Source organism: Protopterus annectens, chromosome 4.part0 (genome assembly GCF_019279795.1).
Source record: "Protopterus annectens isolate FY-2018-M chromosome 4.part0, PAN1.0, whole genome shotgun sequence".
In the NCBI taxonomy this organism is placed as follows: domain Eukaryota; kingdom Metazoa; phylum Chordata; order Ceratodontiformes; family Protopteridae; genus Protopterus; species Protopterus annectens.
Window position 1 is genome coordinate 246,632,391 of NC_056733.1, and position 20,244 is coordinate 246,652,634.

Here is a 20,244-nt window from a genome sequence, read left to right on the forward strand (position 1 = left end):
TGGGCTTTGACCCTCCAGCTTTATAATTTCAAAATTCAACATTGTCCAAGCCACACTTACTTGAATGCTTCATATTTCTCAGTCTACTGGTGCATTGACCATGTGCATCCCCATTCACTGGGACTCCCTTTGAGAAATTTCACAGGGACAATTCTCACATACACATGTTGGATGGAGTGCTGCTTGAGCGTAAATGGCATGATCTGATAAAGGATGATGTGGTGTCAGCACGAACAACCTTTCCACAGTGTCCTGCAGTGCCCTTTACAATGAAGGAAGATATGAAGGGGGTGATGTTAAATCTACACCCTGCTTTCACCCTCCTATGGAGGACTTCTCCATCAGAAGTGTAGGCAGACTGTCCATGAAAATGGCATTGGTCTAGATAGATGGCCACACAGTGACTGACATCTGTACCCTGGCTTCCCATTACGCTACATAATTAGGGCAGGGCCTCCCTCAGGTCATCTCACAAACTATGTACTACCCCAACCAGCTCTGCTATGGCTACATTGGTTACTGTCTGCCTCTGTATAAAGGGCCTGCTCATACACTAAATGGTGACCATTGAGGCACTCAGATCAGGAAGGTGATGGTACCCAGTATGCCAACTCCTGCTGCCCTCCTCACACTCATTGGACCTGGTGACAACCAAGGATGCCTCTTCCACTAGAGAAAAGGGTGTTCCCGATACTGTCAGCCACAGCAAACCCCTTCATTCTGTGGCATTCTAGGACTGAGAGGTGGTTTGCACAGGCCCTGGAGCTTTGTCCGTGCAAGATGGGATATGGTTATTGTAAAGAAAGACAGTTTGGAAATCTTCACAGATTAGGCACCTGCAATACTAAATCTTATTTGCATGGTTCAAGGCTTGGGAACCACTGTTTAGATGTGTTAAACTGACAAAGGAAATTTACAGTTTTGGTATTAAGACATACTTTTCAAGACAGAAGTCAGTGCAGTTCATTTCAGTTCTGTAGTTACAGAAGTTGCAGGCAGTAATCTGAGTTACAGAAGTCTGATTATTCAGTTTACAGTCAATAGTTACAGAAGTTTTAGTTTGATTCAGGTCAGCAGCACTCCCAGTCGAGACAGTTTCAGTATATGACTTTCTTTACTAACTCAGATGTGAGCATTCTTGTATTTTGCTGCTCACTATACAAACAATATTTACCACATAATAAAGTCATATATTCCAGCTGAGAAAAGTACAGTGAGTTTTATTCTGAAACGTACAAGAAGAGATTTGATGCTTATTAAGCATACTTCCAGACAGTTCATTCACATGATTTCTCAAAGCCTAAGAACCTATGAATCTATAAGATATTCTATAGTTAGTGTTTCAGGTGTAGTCTGATTTGTTTCTTCAGAGCTGATTTAAGACACAGCCATCTACTCTGGCCTGTATCACTTTTAATGTTAGAGTAATAGGTTTGTGGTGAGAGGATTGAATACATTTTTGTGGGTGTAGCCTTATCTGTTTGCATTTTTTTTCTTTTTTGCTAGATAAAGTAATGACTTGTTAAACAATCAGTGACCATTCAGGTACACAATGAAATGACTAAATAGGAAGGCATTAGGAATGAATTTTGATTTTAATTGTGTACTAGACTGCACAGTGTAAATACAAAGGGGTTAAAGGGGTCAGTGAAGTAATTTACTAACACTCATCTTTCTGTAGTAAACAGATACAGAAAGAGTGAGTGTAAATAAAGAAAACAGCAAAGAATTAAAACGAGAGGAAACACAAAAAAGGAGTAAGAAAGACAAAGACAAAAAGTGTGCTGCAGTAAGTTAGGTATATGACCACACTTTTTAGCATGTTCAAAAGGTCCAGTAGTTGCTCACAGCAGGGGTGTAGACAGTTTTTTTTCAATTTGTACTCTAAGGTGTAGTACTGCTACCCCCCAGTTTACCATGCTGTCCCACCCCAATGAGCCATGCTGCCCTGCCCCTAATGCATCCATGCTGCCCAACCAAAATTCAGTCTTCTAAGATGTCCACTCCATGTTAACTCTTAATTGGCACTTACTACTAGTGATTACTGCAACAAGCCCCTGTACCATATCAAGGTAGCCAGTCCCACAGAGGACCATTCACACCACCTTTCATAACCACAGACAGTAAGTCTTCAATGGTGCTGTGAGCTGCTGACTGCTGTGGTTTTGGTGGATTCATACACTTCACAAAAAGCATGCCAACACAGAGACAGTTATTCTAGCAACTTTCAATTTGTCTGCATAAGACAGATCTTGAAGACCCTGAATTTTCTTTGCAATGAACCTCTGTGGTCTCTCCAGTTGCTGCAGGTGTTTGGAAAGGAACATACCAAAGGGAGAATTGTCTTATTGGCCTAATGAGGGAAGAGTATAGGGGAGTTAGAACCTCTTTTCAGTATAAAATACCCTTCTTACCACTGTGGAAACATGGTGATCAAAGTTAAGATTGCTGTCAACCTGTGGGCCTAGATCTCTCACCACTGACTGTGTGCTTAGGGTATTGCTATTGATGTGGTAGTTTGCAGGAACATCACCCTTGCTGAAGGGGATGATAATGCATTTTTTGCATTAAGTTTAAGACCATGACTTTGGCACCAGTCATGAGTCTGCTTAAGACCTTCTTGTAGAATGTTGACATCACTAGTGGTTTCAATGATGACTCCCAGTTTGCAGTCATCAGCAACCTTTGCCAGTCACAGTCCTTTAGTTTTAGCCTTTACTTTGGAGAAGCAGATTCCAAACAGTAAGGGTCCCAGAACCAATCCCTGTGGAACACCATGGGTTACAGGTCTGCTGGAGGAGGTGGAGTCCCCTATTTTGACAGTATGAGTTCTATCAATAAGCCAGTTTTCAACCCACCTGACAATATATGGGTTGATACCCAGCTGGGTGAGTTTATCAATGATGCCTGAGTGGGAGATGGTGTCAAAGGCCTTGGCTAAATTTAGGTAGGCCGTATGCACAGATTTTCCCTTGTCCAGGGCTTTTGGTGACTGTCTCGAGGAAGTCCCCTTGACAAAGTCTGGGTGGGGGAAAGCATTTCAAGATTTCCTATATCTTTGTTAATAAGGTCCATGATGATTCATTCCATGGCCTTGCAGATAAGTCTATTCAGGCTAATGGGTCTATAGTTCCTATGGGTCCATGGATGCACCCCCTTTGTGCAAAGGGGTGATAGTAGCTGTTTTCCATTCCACTGGGACAAAGCCAGTGCTTAGGCTGTGATTGAAAAGTGTGCTCAAAGGTGATTCCTGTTTTAACCCATGTAGAATCCAGCCAGGGATGTTGGCCTTGGAGAGGACATTTAAGACCTGATCCTCAGAGATTCAGCCAGCAGGTTTGCTATATCCACAGGTTCTATATATGTAGAACTATTAACTACGAGGTTCAGCGCAAATGTGGGCCTTACCTTTGAGATTACAGTTGTAAGTAAAGAATGCCTTGTGGTTATCCTTAGTTAGGGAAGCTAATTTGTATTCATAGTTAGCTTTGGAGGACTTCACTAGGAGTCTGATTTGCTTGTTTAAGTTGAGGAGGGAGTTTTTCCAGTTTTGAGACCGTTCCTTCCTACTCTTAGACAGCAATTTCTTTCTCCTATTGTATAACCTATTAATGGCAGTTGCCCATCCTGCAGGTTTGTTTTTCCTTGAAGATCTTGCTTTGGTTATATCAGGTACTGCAGAGTCACTACAATTCTACAGGTGCTTGTATAAAGCATTGGTGTATAACTCAGCATCGGTGTCTGTTCCATTAGTGGGGGTAGTGGCTATAAAGCTATTTATGCTGTCTCATAAGAGGTTGTAATTAGTCTTGGAGAAGTTTTTTAGTCTAGTTGTTGCTAAAGCGGGGCAGTCTTGTGCTATAGTTACTTCTAGTAAGACTGATTTATGGTCAAATCTCACCAGGGATGGCCACACACTGGGGGTGGTGCAGCGGTCCTCCATATTGGTGAGCACCAGGTCCAGGATGTTTAAGCCCCTTGTGGGTCTGTCAACCAGCTGGTCCAGGGCATTGGAGTTAATGAAATCCAGGCGCCATTGGGCAAGTGAGTTAGAACACGTATAGTTTACAGAGTCTATGAATGGGTAATTAAAGTTAGACAAAACCAGAGTGTTTGGATGTATCGTGATTGACTCAAGTAGATCTAAGTAGGCTGAGTGGATATCCTGATTCATGGAGGGGGTCTCATAGCTGGCAATGACCTGAAGAATGGTCTTACCTACAGTCAATTGCACTTGAAGTAATTTGATGGAATCATGCTGTTTAACCAGTTTAGAGGTGTATGCATTTTTAATGAAAATTAATACACCACATCCTTCAGTTCTCATGCTTCAGTTTGTGGTCTGAACGTGTGGAAGGAAATGTAACCTGGTATAGCTGGGGTGCTCTCCAGAGCCTTAAACCAGGTCTCAGTGACTTCAAAAATGTCAGCATCTTCCAGGATAAGGACTGCTTCCAGTGAGTGTAGTTTCTGGTTTAGACTCCTAGCATTTAGCAGCATAACCTTGAGACTGTTTTTAGAGATTATTTTTACATTAGGAATTTTGTTCTTATGACATTGCCTAAAAAGGCACTATGGGGATAGCAAGAGCCTTGCCAATAACCAAAAATCCTAGGGGTGACAGATGAAGACCATCTCTGGCAAAGCACTGAGGTCTGTTGACCATGTCAGCCCATGTGATACTGGATCCACTTTGAATGACACCAGAAACTAAGCCAATTGTTGTAATCATTTTTTTGTTTGTATTGATGTATCATCCTAGGCAAAGGTAAAATGCTGCTTAAGGCTAGGGACATACCTGCCTGAGACACATAATCAAAGAGCTCAGTCATGTCTCTCTTTATATAGTCCAATGAGGTACGTCTCAAGTCGTATATGATGTGGCGGATCCAAGCACCTGACAGACAGCTGACCGCAACCTTTACTATATCCAGCCTGGTCAGAGAGACATCTGTGTGTCTCACAAGTGAGTTGCCTATGACTAAGATGTTTGTTTTTGTGTTATGCCTTAGGAGCTTGACTGGTGAGACACTGGTGTGTGATATATTATGTGTACTATGTTCTGCAGAGGATGTATTATATGAAGCATGCTTGTGTTTGTGTTTGGGAGGTGTCTGATGTTTAGATAAGGACCTCCACGTATATAGGTTCATGTGTTGTTGGTTTGGTAGGTACAGGAGGTGAGGTGTGCATGCTGACAACTTGCTTAGTATCAGATGAACTCACTGGTGAGCGAGAGAGCCTGGATTCTAGGTTGTTGACATAGATGCATCTGTCAAATAATAAATTTGTGTGGACTAGAAGAATGGGTTGCCAGTGTACATGAGGCATTGCCACATTGCCTCAGGACACCCATGTTGACCAGGCTGGCTGGAAGAACTGTGGGAAATTGTCCATCCATAATGCTTGGCAAGTTGATGTGGTCAGAAAACAGTGAGAGGACAGGAAGGACAAAGTAAAGTAGAGGGCAGGAGAAGTGGACAATAAATATGAAGGGATAGTGGGTAGGATCTATGTTGGTACCTCAGGAGCTTCACTGAATGTATCACCTGTCAGTGAGGGACAATCATGAGAACTTACAGATGGAGCAAGAACAGAGTACTAAGGGAAAATTTGCAGGCAAACGTGATTGCGTCTATAACCACCAATGGTATCCACTGCTGAGTGGCAGTGCCTGATGCACAAAAGCGGCACTATGCATACCTCTCAACCTCTCAGAGCAAGAAATCTGGACAAAGCCATAAATAATGGTGGGACAAAGGCCAAAAAATAGGGACACTTTTTAAATATTGCTCTTATAAACTTAGAAAGTTGAAGAATAACAGATTTTGCATTACCATGGATTTTCTGAAGGGTATAAAGTCTGAAACTCAAATGTCTATCATTATTTTCAGCCTTCAGCCATCAATGATTTGCCAATAATTTGCCAAAAAACACAATTTTATGAAAAACAGACCAAAATATGAGGCATAAATCTGGACATTCTGCAAAACTTTCTACAGTTGAGAGGTATGGTGCTATGTAGCAAAAGAGAACAAACTGATGTAAACAAATTAACCAATATAAAGCTCAAAACAGAGCCCTGTTCCAGAAACCTTCAATCAGATGAGTTCTAACTGCACACTCCTACAAATAGGATGCAGGGGAACCCTCTCCAACAAAAGATGTCCTGGTTTAGTGCTCAAGTTTTACAAACAGAACTAGATTCAGCAGGTCTGAATCTAGTCTATGCTACAGAAAACAAAGTGCAACAATTTCAGAAAAAAATTAAAATAAGCAGTGATATGATAAAAATGCAGTTCAAAAGTGCAATATGCAGTGAAAAATTCTACTTAAGTTTTGCAGAGATCAGCAGATAGCTTGGATTTTCTTATATAGCAAATGAGAACAAACTGATTTAAACAAATTAACCAATAAAGAGCTCAAAACTGAGCCCTGTTCCAGCAACCTTCAATCAGATGAGATCTAACTGCACACTCCAGCCACTAGGGTGCAGGGGAACCCTCTCCAGCAAAAGATGGCCTGGATTAGTACTCGAGTTATTCCAGTAACTGTCTAAGTTTATAAGAACAATATTTAAAATCTATCCCTATTTTCGGGTCTTTGTTTTCTCTCTCAGACACACACACACAAAAATGTATGCTAACAAACATCCAGTTATTCCAGCAATGTTTTAAATTTTTAAGAGCAATATTTACAAGCTGTCCATACTATTTGTCTTTGTTCTCTCTCTCTTTCTCTGTCTCACACACACACACACACACACACACACACACACACACACACACACACACACACACAGAAAAAACATGCTAACATATATCTAGTCATTCCAGCAAGTTTATAACAGCAATATTTAAAATCTGCCCTTATTTTTGAGCCTTTGTTCCCTCATCAGGTTTGGCTTAGTCCAGAATCCAGATTCCATCCATCCATCCATCCATCCATCCATCCATCCATCCATCCATCCATCCATTCACAACCTTTTTTTCCTATTCAGATTTCATTTCCTTCAGAAAATGAATGCTAACACTGATCCAGTTGTTCCAGCAACTGTCCAAATTTACAAGAGCAAGATTTAAAAGCTGTCCCTATTATTCTGTCTCTCTCTCTTTCTCTCTCTCTCAGTCTCTCTCAAACACACATACACACACACACACACACACACACACACACACACACACACACACACACACACACACAGAAAATGCATGCTAACATCAATCTAGTTGTTCCAGCAACTGTCCAAGTTTATAAGAACAATATTTAAAAGCTGTCCCTATTTTTGGATCTTTGTATACACACACACACACACACACACACACACACACACACACACACACACACACACACACACACACACACACACACACACACACACACACACACACACACACACACACACACACACAATTTGTTATTTACATCCATACCACATGCAACAAAAGAAGTGCCTCGTTTGTCCGACCGGTTTGTCTTCACTTCAAGTCCACCCGGGAGGTGTAGCAAATAGGCAAGGAAGCACTAGCAACTACACCATGATGGTGTCACACACACAGTGGTAGGCATGCACCCAAACAAATTTCAGGAGGCTATGGGTATATGGGGTGCACACACTGATAAAATACAGCGACTCACTCATACTCAAAGCATGTAGTATGGACATTAAACCATACAGCACTGGCAATTCCTCCTCAAAAAAAAACATATCTTAGGCTACTCCTCCGCCAATTACAGATGACTCCACAAACATATTAAATCACTCACTTGATGCAATGAATTCAGAACTCCTCAGCTGCCAGCAACCTAAGATCCAAAGGGGAAGAACTAATTGACTGCAGCTGTATTTAACAAGAATTATGTAGTTCGCCAAATACACCTGCAAGTAAAATTAAAAAAAAAAAGTAATTCTTGCATTCTGATCAGGTTACCAACCCCTCTCCCGATGCTTACAAGTCATTCAGCTGATAAACTTTTCAGGTAGGACTGGGGAAGGGGGGAAGAAATTTTAGGACTTTTTTTTCCCTTGACATTTTTGCTACCCCCTGGCTAGCCAAGTGAAAGCTATAGTGTACCTAGCGTATGCTTGCAACGTCCTTGCCTCAGACTTGTTTCACATGTTCATGTGGCAAGAGGAACCTCCCATGGTCAGTTTCTGCTGTACCCAGAAATCATGGAAGCAAACTTGAAAAGATGTTCCTCTACTAGTACTCATCATAGAATGTCCTGATTTTGATATTTTTACATATTTATCAATGTATGTGCTATCATAAATTAACTTGATTAACTGCTGCCTAGTATAACATGTAACTGCCATCTCCATGATAAAAGTTTACCTGATTGCCCTGGCTCAGCTTGTTTATCTTTACTAGCATGTGCTGTCTTCAAGTGAAATGGAATAGGGCATGGATTTGTAACAGGTATTCTAAATGATATACAGTGCATAATGTTACGTAAGCAGATGTGTGCTATTTGCTTGGATAGTTAAAAAGTCCAGTAAAGTTTAGTGATAAAAAGTGACATGCTTTCACTTTGGAAAAAACAATTGTGCTTCTTTCTCCCTTTCCAATCCTCTCCCCACAGGAATGGATGGATTCTCGATGCAGGGGTATCCGGAATGCAAATGCCTACATTTTGGTATATGACATCTGTTGCTGGGAAAGCTTTGAGTATGTGAAAATGATTCGACAGCAAATAGTAGAAAACAGGTAACATGAAAAGAAGAACATGTCTGCCTTATTGATTTTAAATTACGTTTGGATTACAGTTGCTAGCCATCCTTTGTAAACCAGGAAAATGTAACAGCTATTAGCTATCTAGCAACACTATTTATGTATTACTGATCATGGTGATTTCTTTTGACAGGTGTTAAACTACAGTATGGTGTCTGAGAACTCTTCAATGTACATGAGCTAACTTCATTGGCGTCAACATCCTAGCCCTCAGTATAGTACAAGTGACTAAAGTTTGAGCAGCAAAAGTAGCACATGAGGGGCTAGACAGAGCAAGGCCTGAGCAGCCACTGACCAGCTCTTCTGTCATGGGGGGGTGCAGGTGATGGGATTGCCCACTTATGTAAAAGAGCATCCAATGCTGAACAACAGAAGTTTATCTCTTACTGCATATGTTACCTGAATCTGTGTAAATAACAGCAAATGTTGATGGCACTGGCAGGCACCAGTGGGACTATTGTTTAATGCATTGTATGTTCAATATGTAGGAACAGTTTGCAGGTTACGAGCTTAAATGAAAAATAAAAACCTGCACCAGTTACTGATCAGTCACCTAGTACTCAGTTTTCAATTTCCCACTACTCTATCAGTAAGCTTAGCTAATGAAAAATATATCCCCCCCAAGGAAAAAAAGGAACCCTCCAGAAGGATGGTGTGGGGTATTGCATGGTGTAGGCTGTATCAGAATGATACTTTGAAGAAGGTGGGGCTTCCACCAAAACCAGTCTTTGTTCACTATTTTGTGGAAGTTTATATGGATTTACATGTGTTTATAAACAACTTTTCCTACATTCAAAGTGTTTTTAGAAGAAGAGTTGTTCTTTTGTTTAGTGAACTTTTGGCTGGAACCTGTATGTTTCTGCTGGCTTGGAGAACCAGAAGTGGGCTGTTTTCAGGTGAATATATCAATACTCATTCCAATTATCTACCTTTCTTTTGGAGGAAGATGTTGAATTGCACTGGTTAATCTGAATAGGAAGTTTGTTCCAGAAAAGGGGTAGGTGCTTCATTACAAATCTCTCCACTTCGTTTTTGTTTGTTTGTTTGAGCAGATTTAGGTCTCTGGTCCTAGAATTTGTAGAAGTGTTTGATTTATGAAGGAATAAGAAGGTTTGTACTGTTGGATACCATATGGCCCAATAAACAAAGCATATATCACCCCTAAAGAGTCTGTAGGATACTAAATAGGGATAAAGCTTCCAGTCTGTCCTGATAGCTCAAAATTTTCAATCCTTTCATGTTTTTAGTTAGGAATATCTGTGGCCTTTCCAGTTGCTTTATGTGTCTAATGAGATATATTCCACAGAGAACACTATATTCTATGATAACCCAATCAGTATGGAATATAAGGGGGTAAGAACTTCTTTTGATCTTGAAGATATACATTTTACAATGAGTTGCACAATGTAAAAGGACTTCCTAACCACCATTGCAACATGATGTTCAAACAAGAGGGAATTATCCACCATTGTTCCATGACCTTTTACTACAGTCTCATTTTGAAGTGAACTGTTGTCTATACTATAAGCTGGACTAAAGGACTGTTTACCAAATGCAGCAATATTGCACTTTGTGACTTTTATTTTGAGTCCATTTTTACTATACTAGTTATTAACATATGCAAGTATGTGTTCAGAAACCACAGTTGTAGTCCACTGTATAACAATTATATTGTGTTTCATTGCTGTAACAGTAAAGGACATGGTCAACCAACTTAAAAATGGAATGAGCATACATTGTGCCCGTTATATGTCACCCCCAGTACAAAGTGAGCTTTTTGAAAGCTCTATCTTCTGATAAAAGTATCTTGACTGAGAGCAATCTCCATGATCCATGTTCCCCAAAGTCAGTGGTGGCTGGTGACTTCAAATTAAAGGGGGGCTTCAGGAGACAGCGGAATGGGTGTGGCCAATATGACGGGGTGTGGCCAACTAGAAAGGGGTGGAGCTATGCTCAAATCTACAACTGGAACTTTAATTAAATACACTGCCCTGGGTGCCAAACCATCATTATGAGAGTCCAATCAAGACAAAATGAAGTGTAGAAGAAAAAAAATTCAATGCATTGGCTACATGACAGCTTACTTAATATCTAGATGGAATCACAAAGGTTGTGAGGCATGAAAAAAATAAATTACTTTTTAAAGAGATTACTGGAATGCCAGTCAAAATCAAGTATAAAAAAAAACAAGCAGCACTCAACTCAAACCACTTCTCCTTGCACTGCAGTTCTAATTATAATTTGTATTCAGCTTTATAAAATTACCAAGTAACATGCTGAAAGCAGCAATCTCTGTGATACCCCCACTTGTAAAAATGTTTCTTATCCAAAAGAGGCTTGCTGCCTGACAACAACTATCTATGTGCTACATGTGGAAGACATGATCAAAGTAAAAAATGAACAGCAAACAAGAAACAAGCTCAAGATAAATTGCTTAAAGGATTACTGCACAGGTTATGGACCACACATGATAGATTGGCATTCTGTTTAGTTTATGGGTAAAGCCTGCAAAGATGACTGCAAGTCTCCAACAAATGTAATAAGGTTCTGAAAATACTGTAATCCTGTCCTTTATTACAAATACTGTCATATGCATTTCAATACCTAAGGCTTATATGTTATCTAGTTACCCCTGTCTGTCACCCCTGGGCTTCCGGATATTGGCCAAGGATCTTGCCACCCCCATAGTGCCTTTTTTAGGCAAGGCTCAAAAGACAAACCCACCTCCCTAGAAAACACAAGTGGAAAAAAACTAAGGGTAATGCTGCTCAACGCCAGAAGTCTAAACCTCAAGATACATGCTCTCGAAGCCCTCCTCAGTATGGAGAACATCGATGTCTGTGCAGTGACTGAAACCTGGTTCAAGGCTCCTGAGAGCACCCAAGCACTACCAGGTTATACCTCATATCATGCTTTTCAGCCCCAAAACTTGGACCGAACCACAAAAGGAGGGGGAGTATCCATATTCATCAAAGATACTCACACCTCCAGGTTAGTGGCAATGCATGAAGCATCGGAGACCATCCATGTGCAACTAACCGTAGGCAAAACTGCCCTGCAGTTTGTAGCATGCTACAGACCACCCTCTCAAACTCAGGAACCCCACTTGGCCTTCCTGAAGACACTGGAGAGTATGAATGTCTCTCCAAATACCATCATATTGGGAGAACTCAACTACCCAAACATAGACTGGGAGCATTACTCAAGCCCCAACACCCTAGACTAAAGGCTCCTAGAATTCATAAACTCAAATGCGATGGAACAACTAGTCACCACTCCCACAAGAGGAGATAATATACTAGACCTGATCATCACAAACATGGGGACACAATGCTCCACACCAGAAGTATACCCCTCATTGGTGAGATCAGACCATAAATTAATCTCACTGGAAATCCACATCCCGCCCCCACACCCAGCACAAAAGACCACAGTGAAGAATTTCTCAAAAGCTGACTTCACACTTCTTAAGACTGAAGTGGTAACCTTCAAGGCCCCTGGGCCAGTGGAAACCACAGCCCACACCACTGAATCCTTTATAAACACTTTCTACGGACACCTTCAAGAATGCATGGATCATGCAATCCCAAATAAAACCAAGACCCATTCCCCCAAAGGCAGGCATCCTGTCTGGTGGACCCCAGCCATTAGCAAGCTTTACAACAGGAGGAGGAAGCTACTACATGACAGAGCAAAATCCCCAAAAGGGAAGGCATCTCTGATCAGTACTAGCAAAAAACTATGATCACTCATAAAATCATCCAAGGCCAACTTTGAGAGAAAAATGCAAAAGACACTAAAGACAATCACAAGGCCTTCTTTAGTTATGTTAGAAACCTGGGTGGAAACTCCCAGATATGCTCAGAGTTAGTCCAAAATGACAAAAAATACACTGAACCCACAGACATTGCCAACATACTGGCAGACAGGTTCAGTGCAAACTTCCCCTCCCCCAAAGGAGAAATATCTATCCCAGCAGAGTGCAGCCTCCCTGACATCTCAGATGCCCAGGTGAGAGCTGCCCTCTCCAAAGCTAAAAACACAGCATCAGTGGGACCAGACGGTATCCTGGGTTGCATGCTACATGAACTCCAAGAGCAACTAAACCCGCACATAAGGCTTCTGTTTAATCTTAGCTTTACTACAGGATATGTGCCCAAAGAATGGCGTACAGCAACAGTGGTCCCACTCCACAAAGGAGATGCTTCTATGGACCCTGGAAATTACCGCCCCATAAGCTTGATGAGCCTGGTCTGCAAAGCTATGGAGAGGATCATTATGGAACTCATAAACAAAGACATTGGGGACCTACAGACACTGGATCCTACCCAATTCAGCTTTGTCAAGGGCAGATCCTGCCTTTTGAACCTGGTCGACTTTTTGAAACAGTCACTAAGGCCATTGATGAGGGTAAGGCAGTTCACACAGCCTACCTTGATCTTGCAAAAGCCTTCGACACAATACCCCACTCGGGCATCATAGACAAGCTCACCAGCTTAAATGTAAACCCATATGTTATAAGATGGGTTGCAAACTGGCTCAAGGACAGAACCCACAAGGTCAGAATTGCTGGAGCCATGTCAGACTCTAAGCCAGTCACAAGCGGTGTCCCACAGGGCTCGGTCCTTGGACCCCTCTTGTTCGGCATTTATTTTTCTGAGGTGCAAGCAAACATAGGAGGATTGTGGCTGACAAAGTTTGCAGATGACTGCAAAGTGGGTGCCATAATTGATACTCCAGCGGACACAAGCATCCTTCAGAAAGGCCTCATAGAAATGGATAACTGGTGCCAGAGCCATGGCCTTAAACTGAACGCCAAAAAATGTATAGTCATACCCTTTGGGAAAAACAAAGTACCCACAAATTACCACATAGGTGGTAATCCATTAATCTGGAAGAAGTAATCAGGGACCTAGGGACCCAAGTTGACAGTAACCTCTCATTTGACACTCACATTGCCAAGGTGGTTAGGAAAACCTTCTATATTACCCACCTTATCATGAAAGGATTCACATCTAGATCAAGAGAGGTCATTGTGCCCCTATACTCTTCCCTTATCAGGCCCATAATTGAGTACAATGCCCCATTTGGGATGTACCTTACCCGACACCTGCAGCAGTTAAAAAGACCCCAAAAGTACCTCACCAAGAGGATCAAGGGTCTCAAACATATGTCATATGCTGCCCGGCTGAAGAAACTCCAGCTCTATTCAGTCACATACAACCTACTCAGAGGCAATCTATGCCTGATGTACAAGGCCATGTCCAATCTGGAATTAATGGACATGCTCCACCTCAGAAAATCCAAATCCACCAGAGCCATGAGAGCGAGAGATTTGAACCTCAACACAGAAATAAATAGGACATGCTGGAGGGACAGATTCATAACCCAGAAGCTCCCTACACTCTGGAACAGAATCCCAGTCCATGTTAGGCAGAGCCCCTCACTGACTCTCTTCAAGAGAAACCTTGACGAGTGGATGGGAGATCGTAGGTTTACCCCGGGGGTCATCTCTGTGTCACTACTAGACAGAGGCACAGTAAACTAAACCCTAAATGGTCATAGTATTCTCATTCCAAGGGGTGGCGAAAGCCACACACACTCTGGCTAGGCTTATAAATGCCCTAGGGCAGATAGCCTAGTATAAACCTATGAACTTATGAACCTATGAAATATTCTCTGCATGGCAACAACAAAAAAGGTTTTCAATGTTGGTAATTCTTTAACAGTATGCTTATTAAAGCTTACTTGCATTTTACAATCTCCGACAAGCTTACCTGATGGTCATTAAAGCATTGCTACTTAAACACAGAGCAACAGGGCACTGCGACAGCATGTATTTTCTGAATAATAAGAAGCATAAATCAACAGTATCAAAATATGACAGAAAACCAGAACATTCTGCAAAATCAAGGACAGATGAAAAGCCACTGTCGTACTTTTGTCTACCTTGGATGGGGGGAATACCCTACACACTTACACTGCATAACTGCTTCTTGCCTTGCTTGGACACATCCAGAGTCACTACATGGGGGAGTGAGGTACAACAAGTATGTCACAATTTGAAATGTCTCTGGCTGATGGTGATGGCTCTGACGCTCATACCTCTCAACCTCAAAGCAAGAAATCTGGACAAAGCCATACATAGAAGTGGGACACAGACCCAAAAATAAGGACAATTTTTAAATATTGCTCTTATAAACTTAGAAGGATAATAGAATAGTAGTAGGTCTTGCATTAGTATGAATTTTCTGAAAGGTATGAAATCTGAAACTCAAATGTCTGCCATTATTTTCTAACTTCAATCTTTTATGATTTGTCACTAATTTGTCAGAAACCACAATTTTATGAAAAACAGACCAAAAATATGATACAAAAATATAAAATTGCCACACAATACAGCTGGGAACCTGTCAAAGAAGGGACACCTTTTTAATATTAGTACTGTTAACTTGAGCAGCTGACAAAATAAGAGAATCTACATGCATTTCTGAAGTTATCTATAACTCTGATCATTACAGTTATTTATAATTGTAAACCCTCCATGTTTTCTTCTAAAACTGCTATTTTGCGGAGGAATTATTAGGGGGAGAGCAACATTTTGAGCCATAATTGGGGACAATTGAGAGGTTTGGATATTCCTAATTCTATAAAGTGATTTATTTGCATTTACCTCTCAATCTCTTAATGCAGGAAATCTGGACAAGGCCAAATATATTGGAGGAACATAGAAACAGTACTAAAAATTGCTCTTGTATAAACTTACGACAGTTGATAGAATAACAGGTATTGCTTTAGCATGCATTTTTCTGAAGGTTATGATGTCTGAAACTCAATGTCTGCCATTATTTAGTGACTTCATTCCTAAATGATTTGCCAGAAAACCAGAAATTTTATGAGGAACAAACCAAAAATAAGAAGCAAAAATCATTCTGCAAAAATCTGGGCAGTTGAGAGTTATAGTTCAGCCAGGGCTGTCTTTGAGTTTGCTGCCCTTCCCCCCTCACAAAATCATGGTCGAATGGAGCATCCCCCCTGCAGCCATTCCAATGTCCCATTCCTTAGTTATTTCACCACATTTACCATAAACACTGTAATATGCATACTGCTTTACTTCTGCAATGATTTGGATTTCATTTGAAAGTTTTATTTTGCATTTTGCAGCACAAACACTAATAGATATCTGCTAAACAAAGCAATGCACTCTCACAATGAAAATAGACTTAGCATTAAAACGTCTCTGCCCTTGAAACTCACACTCATTGAAACAGCATTGAAACCCACATTCAAAGAAAATACATTTTGCCAGTGGCAGATAAAGATTAACTTTGGGCTGTTTTCAAATCATAGGCCCCTTGCACACAAAACATACACGTGCTCTTTGATACACCTTCCTGATTGCATTAAATTATATTCCTTGTACAATACAGTACAGTTGTTAGAAGGCATTTTAAATTTATTGTTTTGAACATTTTTCCAGTAAACAATGAAACAAAATGCATGTACCAATAATGACAAAACTGCCCAATTCAGAACATTTCCATTGTAAAAGTCTACTCAAACTTCTACAGTCCACCAGTATTAGTAAATATGCACAATCTCTGAAGAAGTGAAAGTCATCTAAAATAATTCCACATTAAAGAAATCTGTAACTAATGAAGAGGTTGTTGCTAGCAAACAACTTTATATTTCATGTTTCATCTACAAATAAAGTGCCTGTTGCCCTTGAGGAATAAATTGCCTTTGTTGCATTAAAAAATGATAAGCTAGTAATATTGCAATAGGGAATGGATGGCAAACTGATAACAGGTCCATAGTTACTAGGTATCTTTGCCAAGAAGGACTGCAGCATCCACCCCCTTAACAACACAGTACAGTATCAGCAATGCATCTACCTACTGTGGGAGTAGAACCCACAACCTTCTGCATCAAAAGCAAGTACACTACCTGTTGTGCTATTAACAATGCAAGCAGACTTAGCACAAGCAGCGCTAAACATTTGTTCCCCTGCAGCTCTCAGCTCCTTGTAAAATCTACTCGACACTCAGCTGTATCTCTGAACTTTGCAGCACAAGAAATCTGGAAAAAGCTAAAATTTATTGGGGGGGGACAAAATCCCAAAACCAGAGACACATTTTGAACATTGCTTGTATAATGTTGGAAAGTTGCTAGAATAAAATGCTGTTACCACCATGCATTTCACTGCCAAGACTTGAACCAAGGACCCTGTGCAAAACAGTCAGAGCAACATACCACTATGCCAAATCAGCTGTTTTGTGAAAGAGAGGAAGACTGAAACTTAAATGATTACCATTTAGTGAATTCAGTTCTCACCATAGCTGTCAACCTCTTAGCACAAAACACCTGAACAAAGCCAATAATGGAGCAATTCAGCCCCAAAACATATTCAGTGAATTTAGTTCTCACCGTAGCTGTCAACCTCTTAGCAAAAAACACCTGGACAAAGCCAGTAATGCGGGAATATAGCCCCCAAACATATTCAATGAATTCAGTTCTCACCATAGCTCTCAACCTTAGCACAAAAAAACCTGGACAAAGCCAATAATGGGGGAATACAGTCCCAGAAATAGGGACAAATTTCAAATATCCATCTTATAAACTTAGAAAATTGCTAGAATAAAAGGTTTTGTGTTACCATATACTTTCTGAAAAATATGAAGTCTGAAATTCAAATGCCTGTTATTTTTATTTATTTAACATTTGTTAACCAGGAAAGTCTGACCTGGAACAAAAGCCAATTTTACATTTGTTAATCAGGAAAGTCTGACATGGAACAAAAGCCAGTTTTCAGCAGAGGCCTAGGAAGAAACAGTCAAGACACATGTCTTTGTAAGATGGGAGGACATTCAGACTCCACACAGAAGGCACTCCAGCCAAGAATCAAGCCAGAGAACCTATAGCTGTCAGGCAACAATGCTACCACTGCACCACTGCACAAGGAGCCAAAAATACAGAAACCACAGATTTTTATGAGGAACAGAACAGAAAAAATATGAGGCAAAAATCTGCAAATTTTTTACAAATGGTGGTGGGAAGGGAATTCAGGCCCTTGCCACCTGCACCCAAGGTACAGGGTTCAAGCCTGAGGAATTCTCTACCCATCACCATGTGTTCTCTCTAGCTACCCCCCCACACACACACACACAAAACACTTCCTGGTCACACACACACACACACACACACACACACACACACACACACACACACACACACACACACACACACACACTTCTCAGTCCCACACTCACACACAACACTTCTCGGTCCCACACACACACACACACACACACACACACACACACACACACACACACAAAAACACTTCTCAGTCCCACACACACACAACACTTCACAGTCCCCCACACACACACAACACTTCTCTGTCCCACACACACAGACACAACACTTTTTGGTCACACACACAACACTTCTTAGTCCCACACACACAACACTTCTCGGTCCCACACACAACACTTCTGGGTCCCACACACGAAACTTCTCGGTCCCACACATGACACTTCTTGGTCCCACACACATGACACTTCTCGTTCCCTTCAATGCTATTGTGTTCCCGTGCAAGCTAATGTCTGCTTCCTTTCCCCATCCCACACAAACTGTTCTCAGTGTTTCAGTCCCATCTGTGCAAGCTGTTCTCAGTGTTTCAGTCCCGTCCGTACAAGCCCCTTTCCCCATGAGAAGGCTCAACTGTTTACCCGCAAGAGTAGTCTGGAATCCCGATGCAGTCCAAAGTTCTTCTGTTCTGTGCAGTCTTCACCGCACAGACTTTTGGGCATCTGCAGGGCAGAGATGCCTTTCCCCCTATCTGGACTGCCTGACACAGTAGTCTGGAGTTCCAGGAACTCCAAGCATGCATGCGCGGAGTTCCAGGACTTCACAATTTGTTTTGATTTGTTTTTTTCTACAGGTGGGGGGGGGGTTACAGTCCTATAGCACGAGCCACCCCTGCCCAAAGTCCTTCCAGATTTTTTGAATTATTTTACTTAACTGTAAAATCATTGTAGGGCATTTCTATTTCCCCATAACTGACTGACCATGCAGTTAGCACATTTATGGAAGGAAGCTGATATGTAAGTGGACTGGTCTTCAGGAAAAAATCCATTTACAGAGGATTCTCTTTCTGGGGATTTATTTTCAGTCTGATTGGATCAATGAGATTGCTGTCAGCATCATCTTGTCATAATGTATCCTTTTGTGTAAATGTGAGCAGAAGTTTCTAGCAGGTACAGTATGACACAGCCACATGTGATTGAAAGTTATGCTGTTTTGTTAATGTTCCCTATACTTCATGTCTTTCTACTGAATGAGAATATTTTCAGTAAAATGTTTCTCAAAATCTGTTTTGGTGGCACTGTTGAGAATTCATCCTGTCCCCAGCATGCAGTGACCTCAGAATTACTGTAGCACATATAAGGCAAAAGCTTTCTGTATGAAGGGGGGTGGCCCACCCCCCCAAAGACACATAAAAATAATATTATGCTAAATTCTACATTCAGCAAGTGTTCATTTTGAGTAGTTCTCAGGATAGCTAAGTGGTTTAAGGCACTGTGTTCAAGTTGCAGTTTCCTTTGAAGGTGTGGGTTAGAATCCCACTTCTGACAATTGAGTTTTATGGTCTGCACCTTTCTTTTCTAGGCTTTCAAATATGGCTAAAACTTTAACCCTCCCCACAGAGCCTTTTTCAGGCAATACCAAATTGACAAACCTCAAGACATAACAAAATCAACTCAACTGAACTTCAAGGTGTGACTGCTCAATGCCATGAGCCTAAACAAAAAAAACCTATCTCCAAGCACTCCTCACTCTGGAGAACATAGACATCTGTGCAGTTACCAAGACATGGTTTAAAGTTGTAGAGTATAGCAGCAATGCATGTTTTCAGTGCCTTCCACACTTTTAGACCAGTAGCTGCACAGACAGGGACTAAAGGTGGAGTTGGCTCAATATACATCAATAATGAGCACACCTCTACGTTAGTTAAACAGGATGATGCCCTGGAGTTTCTTCAAGTGCAGGTCACCATAGATTAAATCTTGTACTATATCCTAGCAAGCTATAGATCACACTCAATGCCCCATGAAACTTATAGTTAAAACTACTGGAGAAACTCACCATCCAAACTAATACCTTACTCATGGGGGACTTTAGATACCCTTCTATAGACAAAGAATCTTACACAACCCCAAATTTGCAGGCACAGAGATTCCTGGACTTTGTAAATACAAATACCCTTAACCTGTTAGTGCATATGCCCACTAGAGGTTCCAATATACTGGGTGTCATGCTCAGAAATATGGAAGAAATCTGCACCATCCCCAATGTCACATCCTCCCTGGTAAGGGCTGACTATAAACGTGTCTCCTTCAAAAGAAAAATCAACTCAATAACCCCAGTAAACTCAGTAATAGTTAGGAACTATTCCAAGGTAAACTACCTTTTGTTAAGTAAGAGTTTGTCAAAATACAGTGCTCAT

General features: G+C 41.1%; 1 protein-coding gene across 1 annotated transcript in view; it reads left to right on the top strand.

Moving 5' to 3' along the window:
* The window catches only part of LOC122799285 (ras-like protein family member 10B), a 303,825-nt gene that overhangs the window by 165,673 nt on the left and 117,908 nt on the right, over positions 1 to 20,244 (top strand). Inside the window, exon 2 of the mRNA XM_044068242.1 lies at positions 8,584 to 8,708. Within this exon, the coding sequence (XP_043924177.1) occupies positions 8,584 to 8,708 (125 nt within the window). The remainder of the gene's footprint in view (positions 1 to 8,583; positions 8,709 to 20,244) is intronic.